This window comes from Strix uralensis, chromosome 2 (genome assembly GCF_047716275.1).
Source record: "Strix uralensis isolate ZFMK-TIS-50842 chromosome 2, bStrUra1, whole genome shotgun sequence".
NCBI classification, from domain to species: Eukaryota; Metazoa; Chordata; class Aves; order Strigiformes; family Strigidae; genus Strix; species Strix uralensis.
The window spans coordinates 48,703,876-48,723,044 of NC_133973.1; the positions used below are offsets into that span (position 1 = coordinate 48,703,876).

At 37.7% G+C, this 19,169-nt stretch overlaps 1 protein-coding gene and 1 non-coding gene across 3 annotated transcripts in view; both read right to left on the minus strand.

Moving 5' to 3' along the window:
* POLA1 (DNA polymerase alpha 1, catalytic subunit) overlaps positions 1–19,169 on the minus strand; it is a 205,493-nt gene that overhangs the window by 154,491 nt on the left and 31,833 nt on the right. For both annotated transcript variants that reach the window (XR_012627513.1, XM_074858590.1), the window contains exons 21-26: positions 18,862–18,991; positions 18,417–18,536; positions 17,187–17,283; positions 16,512–16,636; positions 14,710–14,859; positions 14,355–14,477 (exon numbers count right to left, since the gene is read on the minus strand). Coding sequence is in view for 1 of the 2 variants with exons in the window: in XM_074858590.1 (XP_074714691.1) it covers positions 14,355–14,477; positions 14,710–14,859; positions 16,512–16,636; positions 17,187–17,283; positions 18,417–18,536; positions 18,862–18,991 (745 nt within the window). In the remaining variant the exon portion in view is untranslated. The remainder of the gene's footprint in view (positions 1–14,354; positions 14,478–14,709; positions 14,860–16,511; positions 16,637–17,186; positions 17,284–18,416; positions 18,537–18,861; positions 18,992–19,169) is intronic.
* LOC141940331 (small Cajal body-specific RNA 24) lies at positions 16,799–16,929 on the minus strand. The gene has a single exon (XR_012627958.1).

The window sequence follows — 19,169 nt, forward strand, 5'->3', positions numbered from 1 at the left end:
GAACTTCACTTATAATTAATTTCTGATATAAACCCTAACATATTAAATATGAGCTTAGGCATTAAATATGTATTGCTTAATAATGCTTTATACTTAGTGGATAATGTTAATCCAGTAAATTTATTATTTCTTCTATCAGACACTTGTAGGCTGATACAAGCCACACTATAGTACACCAGGGGCACACAACAGAATAATTATTTCAGGGTTAAATTCCCACGGAGTCTAGCAACTTCCACGATACTGAATTTTCCATTTTAACCAAATCACAACTTCTGTTCAAAAAAAGTTTAATGAATGTGTATGCTAGGTATTTAGTCTATTCTAGGAAAATGAGAGATGACCTTCACTCTAGTAGCAACTGGTTTACACTGTCCAGCTATGCATACAAAGGCATTCTGTTTGCTTTGAAGGCTCGAACATGCCAGGGGTCGATGTCATTGATAGATTACGGCTATTGACATTGCTATCGTTCTCACACAAAAACTTTATTAGCATAACAGAAGATCTGAAAGTGTGCTATCCCACTTTCTAAAAATCTTCCCCATCTGCTGCTGGGTGACATATGTAGATCACCTTCTCTTGCCTATTCGCTAGAATACAGCGGGCACTCAAACTCCAAGGGAAGGGTCTGGCTGCATCTGTCTTGTGAGCAAGGCTATTGTTTACAAGATAATTACTCTGGCCTTGTTAACTTGCAGCAACAAGCGAGAATGAAATCACCTAATAAGCCAAGTTACCTAGTAAGATAGCACATTATAACAGCAATGATTGCATATAAACTTTGAATCCCCTTTAGTGCCAATTAATTTCAAGAGCATTAGCACCAACAGTAAGCGAATACGAAGCAGTTTAACTAATTAAAGCTTACTACGTAATAGGTAGCTTCAATTATTATTTTTCATGTTAGTCATCTGAAACAGTGATGATACATACCAGCTGGAAAACATTTAGAACAGGGCCTGCCTAGTCCCACAGCAACAGGTAAATGAAGCAGTTTTTGAAACTATGTCATGCACTTTCCTAGGAAAAGTGCTAACTAAGCCTTATCAACAAACAGCAGATGGCAACAAATGTGCCAAGAGACATTTCATCCTCCAGGAAGAGTTCAACACAAGGCATCAGCAAAAAAGGAGCAGAGTTGGAAGCACGACTTCCACAGATCTTACCCAGCTGCTCTCTTATGCAGGAAAAAAATGAAGAAAAAAACCCCCAAACACAAAACCAAAACCTAGTCAAGCAGTGATTCTCACCCTAACATACAGACTTCACACGTAGTCTATCTACATTTCTTTCCCAGGAAGTCCAGTACCAGGTGCAGCACAGCAAGGCAGCTGAAGACCTTTCCCCTATGAAAAGCTTCCTTATCAGCCCCCAGAAAGAAGGAATTTGTTTAAATCCAGACATTGACTCTCCAGTTTGACTTACAGAGAGTTCAAGTGTTGGTTTTTTTTCTATTTTAATTATATGTAATGAATAGAACTAATTATCCAAGCTTTTTTGACTTCTTGTGCACTTTTGGACTCAGTGGTCTCACAGACAAAGTTGCTTGCCTTCCAGTGGGACACAGTGTTTCCCTTTACCCATTCTGAGCATTCAGTGTTTCCAGGTTATTTTTGTGACTTGAAGACCCATAAGCTATCTTCTCCAGATAGTTTTATTTTATTCTTGACATTTAACTTCTTAAAACACTGACTGAACTAAATGCTGAGGTAAAATTCATTTTCATGCTTCTCCCCTAGGTTGTAACTTCAAGGCTCTGCAGTTACCAGAGAAGCTGCTAATACTGGACAATTATTCTCCTTTTGAACTACGCATTGACAATTCCACTCTTCCTTTTGTTCCACCCCCATCCCCAAGTAAGTACACACCAAAAAGGATAATTGAATACTAGTTTGGGAATAAACATGGAAGAGGGAAAGAGAAAAACAGAAGTAAAATAATAAAAAGTAAATCAATTACATGTTGACTCAGAAAATCTATTTGCAGCCCATGCTACTCTTTTTTCCAAACACTTTAAGTACAGCTGACTTAACATTTAAGTACCTGTGCCCATTGCATTTAAAAAGCCGTTTAAATCAAAGGAGTTCTTTCATTATGGGTATGCATATTGGCTCAGATTTTCCCACACTCTATCTCCACCAGCATTCACTGCAACAGCTCAGAACCTCAGAGAGCACCAAGTCCTCCTTCTGTGCAACAAGGGCGAGTCACCGGTCTCTTTACTGTTGGATAACTGTAGTCCTAAAACAACTACTGGCCATGATACAAATATTGAAAATTAAAAACAAAACCTCCATGTTATGCAAAGCATACAAAAAGTTGTTTGTTTGGGGTTTTTTTAAGAAAAACTTATCACATCATAAAAATCCAAACACCATTAATGATGCCTGGTTCCAACACTGTCTGTCTGAAGAGCTTAAATGGTGAAAGAAACACCACGTTCTATAAAATTGCAAAAAAACCACCTTATGTTCAAGAGCTCATAGCACATCTGTGATGTTCTATACAACACAAACTATTAATAAACTATTAACCCCAGTTCCTCTCAGAGAGAAGGGCAGACAGTCAGTCACAAAACAGGCTTTCCTTACGTTAAGATGGAAAAGGCCAGGGACAAATACTAAGTCGGTAGTGATACTTGATAATTGTGATAATCTACTACCATGCATGCCTTACATGCTCTTCGAAGCAAAAAAGAGTTGCTTGGCTTAGCAGGGAGGCTCTCCCCTATTATGCAGACCAGCTGAGCTAAAAGCTATGCAGTACTGTATGGAATAACAGAAGGATCATTTCTGGAATACTCAAATAAATGCCACTTCATACTGCTTTACCATGCAGATCTCCTCTGGCAGATCTATTCCTTTTTCCATTTTAAGAAAAAAAAAAGTCAAAACAAAAAAAAGAAGCAAGATCTATGTGCAGAAGGAAATAACTGACTTTAAGTAAGTTAACATAATAAACATTAGACAACAAACATTTATTCCTACAGTGAAAATTAATGAAAAGGAAACTGGGACAGCTGCACAGTCCAAAATTGGCACTGATTTTCAGAGAAGGAATAGGATCCCTGAAACTATTACTAGATGGCTCAGGAATCCCTGGCAAAAAATCAAACAGTTTCTTAAAAAAAATTGCTGTAATTTAACACAGTATTTATGACAGAGCAAAGTGACACAAGCTTACACTCCAGGCTGAAAACTGAGACACACAAACAAAAGCCACAATTTATTAATCTTCCCTTGGTCAGCATGTCAGAAGCCCATCTTTCTGGAAAAAGAAACCCCAACTAGATGACTTGCTCATATATGAAAGACCTTCATAATTATTTTCTTTAAAGATTTTAATAATCAAATCAAAGTTCAAGATCCACCACTAAAGTATCAGATGGTAAAAGCTCTGTACACTAAAGGAGGCGGGGGGGTGGGGAGGGAGGGTTGTTTTTATTTGAATGGAAGAAAAAAAATGTGTATTTGTTATGTAGTTATAAAATAAGCCAAGGTTAGGGCAGAATTTTCCACAGAAGCCTAAGAGCAACCAAAATCATTAAGAATGCCAGTAGATCCCTATAAAGTGCAAATATCTCCTAGCCATAGAAGGAACCACTTTCATTAAGAAATTACTTGGAAAGACGTATAAGGAAAGCATCTGCCTCCCTCACCATCAGGCATCAATTCCAAATATTCTAAGACCAGCTCTGGTCTTAAAGAAATGCAGAAATTGTAGCCTACTGCAAAAAGGTATCAAGGAACATTGGTCCAACTTATCAAATAGCATGGAAATTGGGAGGAAAATTTCACGTGTGTCAGCTTTTCCCCGAACTTTTTCGAATCAGTGGAAGTTTCCCACTGTAGGAGTATCACAGCTAATTCAAGTTATACATATGTCAGCATAATACACTTTTAAAAAGTGGTAGCTTTTATAATCTACCCTTGATTCAGCAAGACATTTTTATTCCAGGATGAAGTATTTCAGTCCCCTACGTTCAGCCCAATCTTGTTACAAGTCAGAAGTATTGTTCTGTGATTTACATAAAAGCATTTCCACTGAACTAAGTAGCAACTGACAGATAGGGTAAATGGGTTCCAGATAACATTTAAATAGCTGTACTAATTACACCACACAGAGATAGGAACATGATCCCTTACTCAAATCCTCAGAGTAACCATCCAGAACATTACAAAAGAGGGGAAAAAAATTGGTGCGAGCCATAAGACAGCATGTAAAAGAATTAAAAAAAACCCCACAAACATTCTGCATAAAGCAGGTAATCTCAACTAATTAGACACCATAATGATCTTCTCGCAATCTGTTAGAAGCGAGTAGTAGTTAATAACTTCACAGATTTCCTCCAATCCTTTCACCAGGAAGGAATGGCAGTTTCTAAATCATTACTGCTCTGTCATCCTGGACTACTGCCAAGAACGTGGAACTTCAGGACACCTGTCAATTAACACATTCCTACTGAAGGCAGGCTCATCTTCCACCTTTAACGCTATTAAAAATTAGTGATCACAAAAAGCAATCAGATCAAAAAAACATCGCAAAAATCAAAATTAGAAGTGGTTTCTTGAAGGACAACAGCCTTCAACAAAAAAAAAAAAACCAAAAACCAAAACATGAAGAGTTGTGTCTCTGCTGAACTAACTATATACATACTTTGGAAGATGAACTACATGATGTAATAGACCTTTTTTCATCTCTAGCATCTGCGGTATACAGTAGTACATGCCAAAATGACTGGCCACCTGATGGACAATTGTGTGTAAGAGTCAGATCTAAAGCTTTTCTCTAATCAAAGCTTTCTGCAGGGGTTCTCAGACTAAGTACAGGCTTCTCATTGATTTTTCTTTAGCTCCAATATGACGACTTTTAACTCTAAGTTGAAAAATATGAAGTTATGCATGAACCAAAAAAACCAGGTAAGATACATATTAAAACATCAATGCAGAGGAGCTATTATGATTTAAAGAAACCAACAGATTTCTGAGCAAATACAAAAATGGTATTTTCCTAAGTTCAAAGACATTGATGATGTTGAGTTCAGAGGGAGATGGGGAGGAGAAAGAGGAGAAATTAAGGTCAAATGAAAACCAAACAGCTGTCACTGACTTATATCTGGGTTGTTCAAAAATCAAAGGGTACAGCCAAGGGAGTTCTAGATTCAACAAGTAAGATTCCAACCAGAGAAAAAACCAACAGGAAGGTTGCAATACACTTCAGCATAGGGCTGAGATGTCCCTGTCATTTTGTGGCAGTCTTCCACATGCCAGTTCCAAATTACAGTACAAAGCCTGTGACAGTTTGATATCCCAGTAAAATTAAAAGCATCAAGGAAGAAGAATGAAGTTAACACTGAAAACATTCTTGCACTGAAGTCAGTCAGAGAAAATAGAAAATAAATTATTAGTGTGCCAACTGTGGTATTGCCTAATAAAATGAAGCCGCACACAGAACAATTCAGAGTACCAAACTGAAGGGCAAAACAGTCCACGTACAGAGTGATTACCATAGTTATCCTTCTCCCTGGCAACTGTTCTGCAGATTCACTTTCTTTGGATAAAAAAAGTATTTGTACCTCAAGGTCTCCTATATCTCTATCACAGAAACCTTTCTTACCCAGGCATTTTAGGAAACATGACCCTGAACTTCATCAAAGCAGATTATTACACAGTCCTGCTTTTCTGATAACTTCCAACAGTTTAAACTCGGCAGTTTCTGGTCTGTTTCATGAACAAGGCAAATAATTAGAAAGAAAGCATTAACTTAACAAGGCATGATCAATCTGAGATGAATCAGCCGTGCAACTGCTTGGCTATGGCTGGCTGCTCCTACCTCAGCAGGAAGCAGGAATCATCATTCATAAAGGCTACACGTCAAAAGGGCACACTTTTTTTTTTTTTTTTTAAACCAGGGCTTACCAACCATCATTATCCAAATTTTAAAAGTTTCTCCAGCCTCATGTAATCACCAAGACTAGCATAAGCTCAGACAGAAATGACTGCCAAGGACTAATCCCTGAAGTAAGGTTCAAATGACATTCTGACATTCCCCGTTTTTGATGACCACTGCTTGATGAGCACTGCATTTCAGTGACACAAGCGGGAACCACTTCCCACCCCCAACAACCTAAAAAACTACTTGCTCTTTTTAGAGTCTGTCAGTTAAAACATAGAAGACTAAACATGTAAGGTAAAGGGAACTGGATTTATCTTTTTATTAATTTTTTTTTTTACTAATCCAGGTGTTGAAATAGGTATGGAGCAGCTGTTTCTAGTGGCTCAAATCAGCAAATGCACAGAGTATCAAATTGTAGAGCAGATATCAACATATATAATTTAATCCTACTCCCTGAAACCTTACCCAGTAAATTTGATAAAGGGCATAGCCTGAAGCTAAAGACAACGCCACCACCAGCAACATCTCCTGCATTACATTATGTGTAACTACTGGAAGGAAGCAAACAGAGAGAGCAAGCATAAACTGAGATTTCACGTGCCTTTCAATCACCTATCATGCGCTACAATTTTGGGGGACTTATTTCATCCAGCTTTGACACTGCTCTCTTTCTACTGCAAAGGAAGTCTGAACGAATTAGTTTAGGCTATATGCCTGACTTACAGGTCTCCTTGCTCCTAACATTGCTTGTTTATGTTAAGAGATTTGCATTGGGTATGCCCCAGCTTGTTAGACTACAACTACTTCTCAAGAATCCTTTGTCCCAAGCAGAATTCTTGATGTTGGGCACCAAAATCTTCTATACCCTTACAAGGTATTGCACCTGCAGCAGTAAAGACAGTCTACCTTCCACAGATAAATAAAGGTCTCGAACAAACTGTTTCATCTGTCTCGTAAGTATATTTCGATGCTGAAAATAGCATAAGCCATTCATGCATATCTTCTAAATTAAGCCAATGAATCTTGGCACAGGCCCAGTGAAAGGACATACATGCAAAAGACCACACAACCTGATCTATACAGCAAAACCTGCATTCAAAGTATTAAGAGCTTAGCTTTTAAACCAAAACAGCCTGCTATGACAAGTATCACTACTGAAATGTCTTCATCCTAGTTTTCTTCACTTCAAATGACAAGTTGCTACTCTTGCATCTGTTGGATCTAGCTGACCTTGGCGATAAATCTGAGTGTGAGTTAAAGGAACTTCTAAACTGATGGTCATAAAACAATTTTGGTTTGAAGGAATCTCTAGACATCATCTAACCCAACCTGCTGCCCAAGACAGGGCTAGACCTGCCTGGTACAAGGCTGTGCATCTCTGGGAAGAGTCTGGCATCTTCTTGATAGCCCCCATTATGTTGCTGAAGACCACAATTAATTCCATCCTTAAACTTTTTTTCTCCAGACTGAAGAAACCCAGGTCTCAGCCTCTCCCTATATGTCAGAGTAGGATCATCACCACCCTTAACTCATTACCTGAAAACAGCAGATCTAGTAGGGTCAAACAAGTATTCATTCAAGAGGATAAAGAATAGATCATGTAATGGTGGATGGAGCAAAATGCTTCTAATACAGTCTGTTGTGCAACAGTGAGCTTTTGCACAGTGGGCAACATTCCCAGGAAATACATGAAACTTTTTGATTATGAGATCAAGGTGTCATCTTTGAAGGACAGTATGAATATTTATTTAAGTCTTGTGGGAGACAGACACTGCAGTTAGATCATTTTTCTATGCTCTTAGGAATAGTGCTTGAAGAGGAAAATTATTTTTTCCCCTTAATTTGAAGTCTCTTTTATTTTGAAAACTTTATTACCATCTAGGTATCCAAATCCATGGTTTCTAAAACAGGCCAACATCCAATTTAAGATAAATGCATGATGCAAATGAGCGAGGCAGTAACACCCTGAAGAACAACTTCTGTTAAGTCTCAAAAACCGAAATATTTTATGGCAAGCTACTATTGAGCTACAAAAATGCATACTGCAAAGACTTGTAGTGCTAATGAATATACAGGCTGGAGAAAGGCATTAAGACGGCAGTTAGCATTTGTATTCTTCCAACCTTAACAGTAGGTACTGAAAAATGAATTTGTTTACAAATAGTGTTGAGATGTTGCAAAAGCTCTCACCTTCGTGGTGAAGCTCCTGCATCTCCCTTTTATGAGGCATCACAAAGTATCTGAAGAAGTGAAACATGAAAGGATCTTTGTCTTATGAGTCCCATAATCCCTACAGTATTCTAGATAGGATTAAAGGATTTCTTCAGTTATTCTAAAGCCAAAGCATGGCAAACTTTGGGGGTTGCAGGATTCAAGTGCATTCCCCAATATTTTACTGGACACCTGAGAGTCTTTCCTGTTACCACTGGATGTGGAGAGACATTTCTATCTCTCCTGATCCTGAGGTGTCAGTCCTCTACCCAACACACAGGGCTTCTATCGTTACATTTCAGATACAATGTGCCAGAGACCTTGCTCTTTAAGGTCTCCCAGTACCCTGGTTTTCAGTTTTACCACAATTTTGGGTGAGGAATATCTTCTTGTTACCTAGTCAGCTAGGTTAGGATAAAACTCGAGCAAAATCTGTGTCTTTTGGCAACACAGGAACAAAATACAAGATAGGAAACCATAAAAAAAAACAAAAGCACAGAAGAAGGAAAACAACCAAACAACCCCCCCCCCCATGTTTGTCCTATTAACACTAACCCTACAGCTTCACAGTCGGGTGTGATCTGAAAAAAGGCTGGCATGCCTGACCCTTATATCTCGTACTGGGTCTGGCCCCACTTTCCAACCTCCTCCTTTCTACTAGCTCTAAGAGCAGTGAGTCACTGAGTCACTGATCCAACAGAAATCGATTTTGTTTTCCTCTAGAGTAATTTTCAACTCAGATCACCAGGCTGATCCAACTCACCATGGAGCCATGCAATTGCTACAACCCATCCATGGAAATCAGTAGTCAGGAAGTGAGAGGCACCACATCTCTCACGATAGCACAATCTTAAAATAAGCAGTCACAAAAAATGAACTCTCTCTATTCATCTGACTTGCTGTACAATCAATCTGGATCTGATCAATCTCCCAAACACTTCTCGGTGAATATCCATTAAATAAAACCTTTCTGTCCAGTGAAAAAGCCCCACACCATCCAAAAGAAAATAAAATACATTTTTTACTTCAGACTGATTTCCTCCTCACCCAAAATATTCTGGCCATTCTTCTTAATTGAAATGTTTCATTTCCTCTCCTTGGAGATGCAAAAGTCTTTATCAGACCAGATGTCATCTCATGCACTTGACTAACAATAATATTATCTCATTCCAACAAATGTTAAGATGTTCCATAATTTTTCTACTACTTGGTACTCAGTTTGCATTTCCAGATTGTAAGCAGCCTCTCCTTTGAAATGTCTATTCTAAATTGTTTTGGGTATTAGCATGCAGAATAATGTACATAGCTTTTTCACTGGCTCACAATTGCATACATAAATTTAACAACAATGACAACTGGTTTGACCCCAACAGTTTCCATTTAAGGGCACTGCAACAATTTAGCACTATTTCTTGTAAGATTTCAGTTTGCCATTTTTATATTTAAAAGCAATTAAGAAACTCTTTGCCTAGCCTTTTGCCATCGAGTTCCACATCTTCCAAAATGTTATATTGATGTTGTATTCCCTGTTTAAACATAGACAGCATGCTTATATGAGACTTTAGGAGGCTCCTATCCCTCTTTTAACAAACCCCTTTTTCCCATACTACAACATGGAAGAAACCAGGAGTCTGACAATTGCCCCATTCACATGACAACGCTTGTAGACTGTGTAACCAGTGCTTTAGGTGCAGTTAAAAGGAAGTAGCTGATGATTGATTTTTCTGGATGAACAAGACAAAAAAAAAAAAAGCCAAAAAAAGAGATGCCTGGATTTCTTTACAGAAGACAATTACAATAGACAGCCATTAACCTGCTTACTTACCCTTGCTTAATTTTTTTTAAATGAGCTCATCTTTCTCCACTTCATCTTTCTCCTCCCTCATCCATTCTTTTCCCAGACTGCAGCAATAACATGCTTTTATTCTTTCCTTTTGACTGCCAGGGCCTTAAACTAATTATTAATTGAGAATGTATCTAAAGGATCTGAATGAGAAAGTTGGAACTAACCCAATTGCCTCTTCCCCCCTTTTATTTTGCATACTGTAACACTAGATCTACCTGTTAGTACAGCCGAAAACAGCAAATGTGTTATTTTCCTTTCAAAGGCAAGTTTTCTAGCTGCTTGGGAAAAAATACGCAACAATGAAAAACAATGTGGAAAAAAGTAAGTACCTGGAAAAGGCCTCTCAGCTTTGAGTGACAGCCATTAGCAACCAAACTGCCTACAGATTAAAATTCTCTCAACAACTTTGCTGTCCTGTAGGAAAACCCTGCAGCAGAGGGCATCCTGCATTTGGGAAACCAGACAACTGACACTTCATCAAAAGACTTGTCCTTTAAAGAGGCTAGAAAGGCATGACCTTACCCTGCCTGCTAGTGCAGAGCTGGCTGGTTGTACAACACCGACTCATCTTGTTTCCAGTTGTTAAATTACATTAAAGGACAGCTAAAAATATATTAAATATTTTCCTATTACTTTTCCATGCAAGCAACTGCTGTAGTTACAACAAGAGCAATGTCCAGGCAAACGCTTAGTAACCTGGGGGGAGGTGGGGGGGGGTGGGGGGGGAAGGTCTGGGAATCCTTTTAACACATTCCAGATCAATAATATAACATTTAGATTGCAAATGCATAAAGAATTTTTTTTAATTTGTTGTAAGAACAAGAACTGATGCATTTCTAATGATGAAAACAGGAAAACATTTATATTTTCCAAAAAGGTCAAACAGATCCGAGCTATAATTTTAACTCTCTCCCACCCCAAATTTTTGCCCTTTTTTTTCCCAAAATACACCAAAACTTAACCAGTCTGTGACATACACTAAATACCAACAAATACGTTAAATTCTGAAAAATTCACACTGATACACCCCATCGTCCCTGCTCGAAAGTACCCACAATTGAAAAAAATAAACATGGAAGACCGGTTTGAAAAACCTCATAGTCAACGTTTAAAACACTTTGTGACAAAAATGCAAGTCTTAATTGATTAATGATCTCAAGGTCTCTATCGCCATCTAGTGAAAACTCACTACCATTACAACACTATCCACATAAATTATACCACGTTCCCTGGAATCACACACACTAACCTCTCTGCTGGATTCAGCCTACACATGGCCAGAGTTTTAAGGCTTTGCTACATTTCTTTGCTACATGTCTTAAGCTAAATAAAAGTCAAGCAGTAGCTCATATATCGCTAAGGCTGACTGAAGAGAACTAAATTCTTACAGATCACACTCTGGCCTAGCGCTATGATCTGGCTTTATAAATGGCCTTTCCACAGCATATTTAGTACTTCTGACATCAAAATGAAGTGAACACGTCAAACACTAGCACAGTTATAAACGGGTTTTTAAAATGGCAATGTGTAATTACAAGAATTTTTAGTCACCATAAGGAACCCGATGGCAGTTCCACTACTTCTAGTGCATTGGCATTGCCAAACCATGAAGAGAAGTTACAGTCCAGGAGAGTACAAAAGCACTCTGCATCTGATGCTTCCAGTATTCCGTCTTCCTACAGCTTCAGTGAAAGGGTCTTCAGTCACACAATTAGAAAGCAGCAATTTACGAAAGTGATCAAAACTAATTTTTCTCAGCTATGTTAAAACTTAATGCTACAATGAGCTTCAAGAACTTCTTCAACTTGAAATACATTTCCCACTTTCAACTTTCTGCTAAGACTTAGCGACTGAACTGTAATTGTGTTAGTGCAAATATTAAGTTCAGTTTTCACACCACACAGTATTTTTCCTGCTTAGACATCTACAAGCCTATCTGAGTTTACTCATGTCCCCTCCAGTAAAAAAAAAAAAAAACAGTAAAAAAAAAAAATTTTAAAAAGCTATCAATTACCGATCAAAAAAAGACCATTTAAATTTAGGCCATTAACATTTTTCCATAATAGTTATTTTTAAATTACCTTTTCATATAGAGAACCCAAATCTCCTGATATTTAACATTCACCTCTTCTATATTACCATTTAGTGGTAAGAGGAAACCAATTAACAGAAAAACTAATATAAAATTTTAAAGTAGTATTTTTCCAAATTAAATATTTCAACTTAAAAAACTCCAGAGAACTAAGCTGTCTTCTTGTGTCATCTTCTAGGGCAAAAACTACTACTCAAGAAATAAGGAACTAATAAAGCTGTATCTGTTTATTGACTACCTAACTAAAAATGCAAGTTTTCAGAACAGAGCATATACCGTGTGTTTCATCAGAATCTATCATACTTGCACAGAAGCACAAAATTACAGATCACTCTGAAATATTCTCAGGTTTTCAGAAGTTTGTTATCTCCACAGTATCCTGAGTAATGAATACTAATCTACCTCAAAGAATGGGAAAAAAAAAGAAATTTTTAGCTCTACAGGATGTGCTGTACTGCACAGAAGAGACCTACCAAGACAGGAACGCCCCACTGGGCTCAGCAACTAGTGCTGCCAGATGCAGACTGGCTCCCACAGACTTTCATTGGCATCTCTCTGCTGTGCTCCCAGCAGCCCCATTCCATAGACGAACTTTTAGACCTGCACTGGGTACAACACACTTTCAGGCAACACTGTGCCATAGTATTAAGTTTTTCCCCAAACTCAGAGCAACTACAAAACTGGAGATTCAAATGTGTGTAAAGGCATGGCAGAAGCAAGCCCACGTCTGGCACCACCAGAATTTAAGAGGTAAGAAATCCTTTCCAATCAAAAATCAGCTATGTAAGAGAAAGTGTCTTAAAGTGCTTCCTAGCACATTGCGTACCTATTTAGGATTTTCCCATTCCACCATCACTTGGAACATAATGCAGGAACACCAGAATTTCCTGCACCATTATCTCATAACTAAGTCACAGACAATTGAAAATAAACTGTATCTGCAAACAAAAATTACTCCCTCTCCCCAAAAGCTCAAGTATTCATACAATACCCAGTTTGTGACAGGTGCTCCATATGACTGGAGATCATGAAAAACGCAAAAAGTCAAATTCATGACTTGTAAAATACTGCTAGAAAATATAAAGCTATGATACCCAGCTGCTTTTCATGCCAACCTCATAGATAAATACATCAGAATCTTACAACAGAAGACACCAATTCCTTAAAGGAAACATTAAATTTGAATTCACATGGATGCATAGCACATTTACAGTTATCAAACCTGGAAATTATCTCCTAGTTAAACATATGTCTAAGGTTAAACATACTGGTTAGATAAATTGGGAGGACAGAAAATGTGGGGTTGTCTCTAGAAAACTGTTTAGACGGGAGGACTTTTACAAACGTGTTATCAGAAATAAAATGCCCATATGCACATCATTTGGGGGTTGTAAATGGACCTTCAGGGCATTGGATAGTCCACAGCAAGGAGAGGTGTGCTTTCCCACCACAGGGAGTATGTGTCTTTAAACACAGATGTGAACTCATTCATCTCCCCACTCAACCAAAAGGTTGACCACCCATCCAGTCACGTCTGTTCCTGGCACCTTTAAAGATTCCTGCTTGGTATTCTCTTCTATAAAGAGCTGATATGAAGCATTGGGAAAAAATATGTTTTAAGACACTGTGTATCAGTGGTAGGTTTTGGATCTTTAATGATTCTTTTTCCCACTGGGATCAAACTGATGTGGTCTGCATCAGCTGCCACCCTAATCAATAGCAAGAGTAGTTTTGCCTATGAAGTTAAGAGCAACTCTTAAAATCTGGCCTCTTAAGGCTAAAGCAAAGCTTCATTTTAAGGAACAAACAGTTTCTGAAAATAAGGCCCTGATACATAATCCATTGTCACCATGTGATTAATTAGCCCTGTCACAAACTTAAGGGTTTCCAGAACTCAACATACCAGGGCACAGGACACTCTGGCCAAAGACAAGCTCATCCAGAGCTGAAGCATACCTCTGAATCAAAGACTAACCCATCAAGCAGAACTGGAAATTCATGGAAAACATGAAAATAGCTTTGATTTTTTTTTGTCACTATAAGCTGGTTCATTGAAACTAAGCAGTATAATTCAAAATAAGGCTCTAGCTAGAGCTTCAACTCCTCATACTTTTTTAGACATTTATCTGATTCTTCTCTAGACACCAGTGTCATTTTTTTCCAATTTCTGCAGTAGAAGAAAGATAAAAACTACAGTTCTGAAACCAAAGCAGGTTTGAAAACAAGACCATTCTTCTGCTCAATGAAAAAACAGGTGGCTTAAATTCACCCTCTTTACCTGTGTGTATAACCTGTTTAATGACTTACCTCTCTCCCTTTATGTGTCACCAAAGCAGCCAAAGGCTTGGCATAGAATCTGCTATAGGAAAATCCCAGGCAGCCATACATACTGTTAGCGGTGAGTTTCAAAGCTTTCTGTCTGATATCATACTGCAAAGAAACATAACCAGCAAAAATGATACAACCATAGCCAGAAGAGAACAGAACTTAATGTTCACAATTACATTCTCAGCTTTTTATATAGTTTGCAGCAATGATGGGCTACGCTACAAGTAAAGCACATTACAATCACTGCTCACTACTAATCATCCCTATTCTGCAAGGCTGATCAGGGCAGTTAAGGGGAGCGGGAAGAAAATCAAAGGAGTTCTATAAAACACACCTGTAAATAAAGGTCAGGATTTAAATCTGGCTGTTTCATTAATTGCTTAACTTGGCGCCTTCTCTCCACCAGTTTCCTGATTTCTTTAGGCAAAACTCCCATTTCCAGAGATGGGTCCGGAAGCTCTGGAATTTCTTCCTCCTCGTCAACCTGTCAAATGATCAGCACTGCTTATCACTTTTTTTGGTTGAAAAGTAGATTTTAATGTGTTAAGTGAAAAGCTTGGGGGGAAAAAAATCCAAAACCACACAGCTTGTATCTACTCCTGCAGAGCACCCAAAGCAGTTTAGAACAAGCATGAGAGGTTTTTTGTGCTATTTAACTATATTACTTAGTCCCTGCTGTGGGACAGGGACTAAGCCTGTCTCTGTCTAGGAGAACACCAAGAGACATGGACCAGTAGCAGGAAGATTATTTTTTTTTTTCCATGTATGTGTGTGTATTATATATATATAAATGCAGATAAATAAAACACACACTCGCACTCTTAGGTATATATACATACATAGATAGATATAAAAATATAAAGAAAAGCACACACACAAGCAATTATTTCTGTGCTGAAAAAATTCACCTTTCTTTTATTATTACGGAAGTATTTTTGGTGCTCAGAACTGTAAAATGGAGCACATGCTCTGTGGAACTGATACTTTGAATAAGCTAACAGACAAAAGAGAAATCAACAATGGAATGAAAACTCCACCCCAAGCAACTCTTCATTATAGCAAAACAACAACCTATCAGAAAGCACACATTTTTCTTGTTAGCATAACCAAAGAAAGGGTCACTCAGCAAAAACAGAAAGAAATTTCAAGCACAATGAAAGAGACAGAAATACACAAAGAAAGGGCAACAGAGACGCTATGAGGTTGCAAGTTTAGTAAAGCAGTCTGGGAAGAACCATAACAAGAAATGACACCAAAACCTGACTAAATATCATACCATGACAGAAATCAAAATGAGCTGCTTCAGTTTGAAGCACGCTTAAGAAAGTGGGGTAAATCCACAGAGTCTGGAATAACTTACTGACAGAGTTCCACATACCTTTTTCCTCATTTCTGCTATGGTACAATATTGCAGTTGTTACGGGACTATGTTTTTGAGAATAGGCAGCCATGGATAAGTCATGGCTGACACAGCTACTGAGAAAATAGTACGTGGAACTGCATCTTCAGCAGGTTTTTCAGTTGTGTTTAAAACAGTTTAATGCTGTATTAAACATCATGAATTTCCATGAAGTTGGTCCTGCAGCTGATATAAACACACCATCACTCCCTGACACACACTCAGTTTTCCTGATGTCTAGTAAGGCTTGAGTTCATATTGCATTCCTTCCCCCAGGCAGAAGCGTGAGACTTGTGTCTCCCTCATTCAGGTATGTTTGCACAAGTTCTGTGGCAACTTAACTTTAGGAAGCCTCTACCAAGTTTGGATTAAACTGGTCAAGGGGCTCAGAAATTGCTAGGAAGACCTAGGGCTGAAAAAGGACAACAGAGCCTCATTAAGAATCTTGTTTCATGAGGATACCAACATTTTATTTAGATGGGAGAGAATTTACCAAGATTCTCTAAGAGTATTATTGAAAGGAAGATGACAGATATATAATATTCAAAAAGTCCCAACCCAAAACTTAATACGCATCTTTAAACAAGAATCACTTTTTTTTTTATGTGCAAGAGGGGGAAAAAAGCCAACATTAAGCAGTGAAAAAGAACAGTTTCTTAAAAAGCTGATTCAATAAAACCACACTGAAGTTAAGACAGTGTGACTTAAGTCAAAGTCACAAGTTAAAGCGCACAAACCTCTGTCCTTCTCTGTGCTTCTGATGACAGTCGCTGCACTGTGGTAAAGCAGATGTTGAACTCTTGGATAATTGATGGGTACAAGCTGTTGAAGTCGAGAAGCAAAATAAACTTGTCATAAAAACCTAAAACAGAGTTTAAAACAAAAGTCATAATTACTCAGTCTCCCTAAGGACTTAATCCAACTCCAGAATTAATATTTAAGTGACAGAAATACATTGTACCACATTTCCAGCATCTAAATCCCTTAAAGTAGCTGTTGAGATGGATCAGTACCCATTATAGAAAGCTGTCAGAAGTGGAACGATCCAACCCCATTAACTCACCAGAGTTGAACAGATAGCTTCTGTGTTACTATAGGACACTTGTACAGTTTTCCCCACATAGAGGAGAAACTGAAAGAAAACTTACGTGTCCATTAGAAAATTATACACAGATATACGGTCCTAATTCCTTTCAAGACCATAATCTTCACACAAAAAGCTAAGAAAAAAAATGTCCCAAGAATAAGCAATTCCACAATCAATATTGGGAATTTTCTTGTATGCAACAACCCTCCACCACCACCGGCACAAACTCCCACAAGACACACAGACTGCCCATTGTAATCTCTCTGCATTAATATAACCTACCTGTCTCTAACTTCATAGAAGAAAGAAAATTGCCACATCTTACCAACTTTGGGATCCAAGACTAAGCCCCCAGCATATGCTGCTTTCTTTTTCCCTATCTTTGATTTATTCTGATCTTCAAAATCTTCATCTTCATCCACCTACATTTGGCATTTAAAAAAGTCATTATCTAGTCTCCAAGATTTCTATACTGTTGGAGGAGTTATTTTTGGCAAATCAAATATGAAATTGGGAGCCAGTGCATAGAGTTCCTTTTAAAATACGTGCAAAACATGGTGTTTTCATCATGATACTTATTAAAGCTCTCTACATGTCAAAACAGCATTCAAACCAACTCCTACAGGAACAAACTGCTAACGAGATTACAAAGAGCTTAAGGAATTTTCATCATTCAACATAGCACCAGTATGCATTTTCTACCTGACTGTAAAAGTCAACACTAGGAAAAAAATCAGCTCATGACCCAGAAGTATTATTGGCCAATTAAAATGTAGGTTTTGGAAATACAATGACTGGGCTTGAATAAAACAAATGAAAACATTATTACTGACCTAAAGAGTATTCTGCTATTTGTTTTGTTGTAGTAAGAATTTTTCTCCCAGTTGTTCAATGCTGTTCTGAATCATTTAAAATTCTGGCACCGCTTTGATGCAACAATACAATCAACAGAACTTATTGCTATGGAATTTGCTGCTGAACTTATTTAAAAGTAAAACTAAAAAGCAAAATATGGTGAAATATAAATACATTCTCAAATTTTAATTTGTTTACTAACAAACATATAGATGTTTCTATAAATATTATTTACACTGGTATTATCCACAGGAATTATTTTTTCAAATACCCTTGGATATTTTACCCACATTCTCAAATCACCTACTTTAGAAGTTATACTTGAAATACTGTTCATCAGCAAAATAATTGTAGGGCAAATGCCCATCTATTAAGCAACACAGACTATCTTTACTGTTTCCCTACAGACACAAGTACTTAGATTATTTCAATTTTAAACTAAAAGAGCAACTGAGTTTCCATAGATCTGTGATACAATGGGAAAAGTGTTGCACTGTCCCTTAAACCATACATTTCCCCATTATCAACTCAACAAAAATAAATTTTTTAATTAAGCATAAACTGTAACATTAACTTCTATGTTACATCTAACATATGTTTGGGTCTTCCATGCTGTCACAGAACAGTAACATGCAAAGGACGGAAGATTTTTTTCTTTCTTTTTAATAAAAATTATTGGAAAGAGAAAAACTGGACCCACCAGCTTCTGCGGAGCCTTTTTAAAAACTTGTTTGTCCGGCACTATGTAGTCTTTTTCATGAAATGCATGAAGCAGCAAGAACTCATTACGTTCAGATCGTCCACCCATCATTGTCCTCGACTATAGGGAAGGGCGAAAAAAGAATTCAAAGCAAAGCATAGAAAACACTGACATACAAATATAGACTTAGCAATGTCCTTCAACTATTTACAAATTCACCTAGCAGTACTATTATTCTGTATCATCACCATACACAAAATTCAAATGTGGTATTTTTGAGGAAGTTTTACATTGTCTAAATCGTCGAACTCTCACACTTGTCACAGCAAAAAAATTACAGCATCATGTATTCTCAGTTAGTGTTTACAAATTAAAACCAGCAAATCCAACACATGGAACTGGTTTTGTGGGACAATGGAGGGGGGCGGAAAGTAATAAAACATACCATGACATTCCCAGAGATGTTTGTTATTTGAAGAGCCAGGGGCAGAACATTCAGCTCACACATGATCTGGAGAATGAACTTGGCATCTGTCCAGGTGTTTTCCAGCATGAACATTAAGCCAGGAGAATCACTGGGAAAAGAAGGAGGATGGCCTAGTAAAGGAAAATCAGCCTCCTCTGTACTCTGTAGTAGTTTAGACCTATATGCTGTATGAAACACGTGGTATCTGTAGCACACCAGTGTTGAATTATATAGCAAGCTTTTAATTGAAAAAAAACCCCAAAAACTCAAGCTTGCATATCCTATTA